Source organism: Agelaius phoeniceus, chromosome Z, assembly GCF_051311805.1.
Source record: "Agelaius phoeniceus isolate bAgePho1 chromosome Z, bAgePho1.hap1, whole genome shotgun sequence".
Taxonomy (NCBI): Eukaryota; Metazoa; Chordata; class Aves; order Passeriformes; family Icteridae; genus Agelaius; species Agelaius phoeniceus.
This window is the reverse complement of record NC_135303.1, coordinates 24404245-24410244: the sequence shown is the minus strand read 5'-3', so window position 1 is coordinate 24410244 and position 6000 is coordinate 24404245. Positions and strand designations below refer to the sequence as shown.

General features: G+C 35.5%; 1 protein-coding gene across 2 annotated transcripts in view; it reads right to left on the bottom strand.

Annotated features, from left to right (window-relative positions):
* Positions 1 to 680: 680 nt before the first annotated feature.
* NMRK1 (nicotinamide riboside kinase 1) overlaps positions 681 to 6000 on the bottom strand; it is an 8809-nt gene continuing 3489 nt past the window's right edge. For both annotated transcript variants that reach the window (XM_054651608.2, XM_054651607.2), the window contains exons 5-9: positions 4614 to 4776; positions 4464 to 4535; positions 3362 to 3471; positions 2311 to 2400; positions 681 to 1956 (exon numbers count right to left, since the gene is read on the bottom strand). In XM_054651608.2, the coding sequence (XP_054507583.1) occupies positions 1937 to 1956; positions 2311 to 2400; positions 3362 to 3471; positions 4464 to 4535; positions 4614 to 4776 (455 nt within the window). In that variant the 3' untranslated portion in view covers positions 681 to 1936. The remainder of the gene's footprint in view (positions 1957 to 2310; positions 2401 to 3361; positions 3472 to 4463; positions 4536 to 4613; positions 4777 to 6000) is intronic.

Here is a 6000-nt window from a genome sequence, read left to right as displayed (position 1 = left end):
TCCAATAATGATTTACAGCACAAATGCATAGATCTGTATTGGAGCTCATCTATCATTTTTCCCTATAGGAGGATCTGACAAAACTGAGCTTCTTTCCTTAGCACTAATGTTGGGAATAAAGTCAGGTGATACCATTGCTCATTCCATTCCCTCTTCTGAATCACCAGGCAGAGCAGTTGGAAGTGGAAGACTGTCCCTGTGTGAGGGACCCCATTCTCAAGCAGCGGAAGTCTGTGAAGAGAAAGGAGCAGCACAATCCCCATCCACTTGTGCTGCTGGGAGACAGGAGGTAGAGGATTTCTGCAGGAAGTCAAACCCAGGAAGAAGGGAGAAGTGGGGGGAAAGTGTTTTATGATTTGTTCTTAATTCTCATTATTTCTGATTTTATTGGCAGTAAATTCAAATAATTTCCCAAAACCACGTCTGTTTTGACTGCATGAGAGTAACTGCTGAGTGATCTTCCTGTCTTATCTTGATGCAAGATAAGCCAAGATGCAAATCCATTTCATTATTTCCCCTCTCCTGTTGAGGAGGGGCAAATAATAGAGCGGTTTTGGTGGCTAGCCAAGGTCAGCCCACCACAACCACTCCATGCATTAGCTAATCTCTTGCAATTGTACCCTTTCCAAAGGGAAATAAAAACAAAAATACAGTTTAAAGTCAGACAGTCCATCACAGCATATGAGCAAATGCAAGATGAAGAACTTTTAGTGCAAAATAATAATACAAAATTATATTCGGAAGCACTTTGTTTTAAACACAGCTAAACACAGCTGTAATCTGATAACATCTTTTTCTTTTACATAGATTTAGGACTTTTACTATAAAGTACTACATTTCAATCACTGACCAGTTCAGCTGTCACATATCAAGTAATAAAATCCATCCTTTTGTTTCCATGTGTGTAGTTTTATTTTTATTTTGTCTCATAAAAATGTAACCAATTGTCTAGAAAACATAAGAGTTAAGACATTACTTATTCAGCCACAAACTATGATCCAGTTTCCTAGTTTGCGTAAATATATATATACACAAATTCTATAACAAAGCTTTCACATATGTCTGGCACTCTTGCTCTCTGAACATTCCATTCACAACATTTCAATTTCATTTCACTTTCAATGTGAGTTACAAATATTAATAACAATTATTTCTTCCTTCTTTCTCCCTGAAGCATGGATTTATTATTTAGTTATCTGTGCCATCCTAGTCAATCTCTGCACAATATATGTACTATATCTTGTTAATGATGCATCTCCATTCTCTACATCTTATTTTCCCACCTTTTTCCAACAATCTGATTCCTCTTCAGGTTTGTTTTCATTTTCTTAACATCTATTCCCAACTGCTCTAAAGAATACACAACACAAAAATTACAGTGCAAACACCAGAGAGGTATTTAGCAAGTCTAAATAATCTTAGCTGTGAAGTATTCAGTTACTGAATAAGCAGCATAACAACTTACATAAACTTACATATCTTACACAGCTAGTTTCTCTGAGCATGTTTATCAGTGATAATAAGCTCCTAAGAATATTAGAGGCAATCACTGTCATTCCTATATGATCATTTCAAATTGCAATCAAATCATCCATGTTCAGATATGCTTACTAATCCAACAGAAGTGCATCTTTATGGTTTAGTTCTATGCACAAAATCTTCATGTTTTAAAACATACACATTGAATCAGATTTAAAGCTCAGCGAAAGCAGGATTGATTAAAGGAAACTTCAGGAACACAGTGTTCATACTCCTAAATGGAGTCTCTGTCTCCATACCCGAGAGAGAGTTAATAATTACTTAAAAAAATCTCTTGTGTTACATGAAGCAGCATTATGGCCATACACACAGCATTTGCTCAGTTGGTTGGCTTGCCATGTAAGACAGTCTTGGTGTTTTCAACTCATATCAAATGGAATCCAGGCTTTCTACATTGTCATGATGTGACCTGCTGATCTAAAATAAATACAAAGTACATATCTAATCTGCAGTGTTTGCAAACAACATCACTCTATATTAGTGATAATATAATTCCATTAACACATTTGTTTTCATTCATATTTTATCCCATATTCCTTCTCTTCCATGGTTTTTATTTTATCATTAAGTAATTCAACAATGATCTTAGACCATCCCATTTCAAGGAACTCACAGTTTTAACTGAAATTGACTCAGAGTAATGAGTAAATGTGGTATTGTAGCACATAAAGAGAGATCTCTATAATTCTTGTAGTACTTTCAAATAAAAGTATTAGCTTTTTGTTAAATGGAACAGGATACATAGATTCAATTTCCAGTAACATTACTTACTTTCTTCCCTCAGCTTGTTTAATTCCTGTATTATATCACTATACACATAGGATAAAAGCTCCTCTTGGGATTTTGTTCCATCCAAATAATCTGAGGAAGAAAAAAGAAGTGTTCATGAGTTCTATGCCAGCTATCTGTAATGGAAATTGGCAAAGTTTTCAGTATTCCTATAGATGACATCAGAAGAGAAGAAAAAAAAATCAAGAACAGGTCCTCCCATTTTCCTCTTCCCCAAACTTGTTTTACACGTAAAAAAACCCAACATAATGGAAAATAATTCTAGTTAATAATTCATTTACAATTTTTTGTGGTACAAAAGTCTCCATAAGCATAATGGTAGTTATGTGAGGACAGTGGAGCAATGGAATAATTTGTGAAAAAGATCTCTGTGCACTAGATAATTTCAGGTTCCTCAGTTTCAGCCTTTGAGCAAGTTCCGGAAGAGCACTGCAGTTCTTATTCTTACTGCACAGCAAGAAGCAGTGTGCTAATGATGAAGAGGCCACCCAACTTCCCTCCCCTTCCCTCTGGTCCCACTCCAGAAGCAGCTAGTCCAAGAGCTGTGTAAGTGTGAACATTACACAAACTTGTGGCACTGCCCCAACAGCTGGCCCAGCTTTGACACTTCTCATGCAAAACTGTTGACTGTAGTGTGGACAGTCAGCACCTAGAAAGTGTCTTCAGTTTATTAGAAGACTTCACCAGGATTTCAGTTTTGTTCTGAAGAACTCTGCCAGTGCATCAGCTATCATCTCAGAAGCTTCCTATTTAGACACAAGTGTGTTATCTTGACAAGTTATCTTGTTAAGTAGACTTAATTAGGGATCAGAACATTTCCATTGTTTAACTTCCTAATTTTCATTATTAAATACAAAACCAAAATCCCTATAGGCTTGAAATATAAACTATCAGAAACATCAAAACCTACTAAATGCCACAAAAACGCTTGAAGAAAATTTTGTCCCATTTAAAAAAAATCCCACAATTCAACAAAAACTGCACAAGTGCCATACTTAAGCATTTTGTAAGTTTAAAATTAAGGATACCATACCAACTTGCATACTTGCATTCTCTTCCAATTCATTTTTATATTTCAAATACATAGGCCACACATGTCCATCGAAGTACCCTGGTGTATCTGCTGGCTGGTAGACTCTGGTGCTACACAAAAATACATATGTGTTCCCATATAAGTTTTAAATTTTCCCCTAGTGTCAGCTGGTTAAATAACAGCTTTCATGCAAAATAAAAAAGAAAGGCTGGCTGTATTACTGTTGGAGCCAAGGAGGCTCCTTTGTTTTAATTCAGTCTGTGACATGAACTTCTGCTGTCTTTTGCTATCTTACCCATTTCTGCCAATCAAACCACATTTAAAATAAGATAAAAGATAAGGTAAAAGTTTGGTGGTTTTAATTTTGTCAAAGGTATTGCAGGTAAATTAAACTGTATGAACACTACTACCAAAATAAGCTACTTTTTGTCTATTTACTAGGTATATAGATTTCTCAAGCTTTAAATGACTAGTTGTTTAGTCTAGATTCTTCCATTCTGCACACTAATGTCTTAGGTGAGTCTAGTGAGAAACCAAGACAGCGGTATCACCCACAGCCAGTTGAATAGAAGATTTCTTCACTCAGCCAGCAGATTCTGACTTTGTGCACATATATTATTCCAAGCATACAGTATTGCTCCAAATTGAGAGGCAAGTCAGACACTGGCTCAATAATCTAGTTTAGATCCACATTAAAATTAATGGAAACTCTAAACAAAACTGTACACCTAACCCACACATGAACATCTTTACTCTAAGAATAATCATCAATTAACTGTATTTAACCAAGAATAAGAGTGCTTAGTATTTGTTTTAACCATTTCTCATTTTAAATATAATTTTACTCAAGTATGCAATCAGGAATTAAATCATTTATCAGGACAATAAATTCTCTTTTTAGTGTTTGTAAAGCACTTAATACTTTAATAACCATGTGCTCTAAAATGAAAACCAAACCAAACAAACCTCAAACTAACAAAAAGAGGACAGATGTTCTTAATAGCTTACATTTTGCAAGCACTGAAGAAAAGCTAGCATAAAAGGACCACTTCAGTTCAGGGGGTGCTGTGACTCTTTTTAAACAAGAAGTCAATAATCTTACCTCCTTCTCCTTTTGCACTCTTCATAAGGCAGGGTCAAAAAATATCTTCTATTCCATAGTTCATTAAGGGGCCTAAGATAATAACATATTTAGTTCCCTCTTCAATTTTAGGGTAGCTTTTTATTTACCAGGTTACATATTACTGCTTACTCATAATTGTAAAGGAGAAAGCCTTCAACAATCAAAATATAAACATTTTTCAGATTGTCACATGTATTCTCTGGCTCTTCTGTCACAACACCTGAGCTTGCTGGGCTTTTCATCCAATTGCGAATACTTGTCACCATTTCATCCATATAGAGGGCATCAAGTACTAGATGAAAACAAAGTTAAACATCCCTTAAAAACAAAGAATAAAAAAATAAAAAGAACCCTAAAGCATCCCTTCAATAATCAGTAAGAATCAAATCATTTACATACAAATTTAAACAAAGGGGAACAGGATTACCCCAAAGATTATATCCATAGTTCTGTGTTTGCTACTGATGATTTACTGAAACCAAAGCTTGCACCAGGATTGGGGTATTTCTATTGGGTGTAGTCTCTCTGGACTTCATGGCATCTACTATTGTCTGAACGGAATTCACAGCTTTTCACTTCACAGAAACTTCAGGGACTGCTCTCCACTTACACAAAACTTATAAAAATGTACTAATTCTGAGACCTCCACCATTTTGTCAGTTGTCAGAGGGGGGAGTAGACACTCAGCATTTTTTGCTTTACGTTTTTATAAGGTTTATCAGGTGGGCATAGAGAGATTTAAAGGGCCATGGTATACAATGCACAATGTAATATCTTTTTTTTCTGTAGACACTCAAGAATATATTGAGGAAGTATTGAAAGATAGAAATAAGGTAGCTCTTGGATACCATAACAGTAAACACATTTTTAAAGAGCTTTTAAGAGCAGCATTAAACCTGGATATTTGAATAAGAATGTCCATTTTATCTCTCCAGTTTCACATTCCATTTACATGAAGTCTAGAAGTTAAGCCAAAGATTGCATAGCTGGTAATGACCAGTCTTCAGGTACAACTGAAGGGTCTGACCAATTGTGATCACAAAATGTATTGCTGAGAAAAAGTATCAACAGAGATTAGCTATTAACCAAGCAATTGTTTACAAGTAGATATGACCTGACACAAAACACTGCCCTAAAGTGGATCTGGATCTAGATGTCTCTAAGAATAAATTGAGCCAGCATTAATCATGAACTTAAAAATATATGTTCTTTATGTGAAATCTCACATCAAATAAAGGTGTCAGGATAAACCCAAGCTTTGACTGACTTGGAAAACCCAACATGATATCCCATGAGCTCACCAGCAAAAGCAGAAGAAGAAGGGCCATTACCAAGTGATGAGATTAAACTTATGCCAGTACTGCAAGCCAAGACTTCCAACTGAACAGTACCATTTGCTACTAAACCAGACACAAGTGAGGAAAGAGAGGAAAAGATTCAAAAGAGAAAAGGAAAGACCAAGCCCTAGCTTGAGCTATTTACTTGTTAAGCAAGTTTTCTTAGATATCTCAGTGAG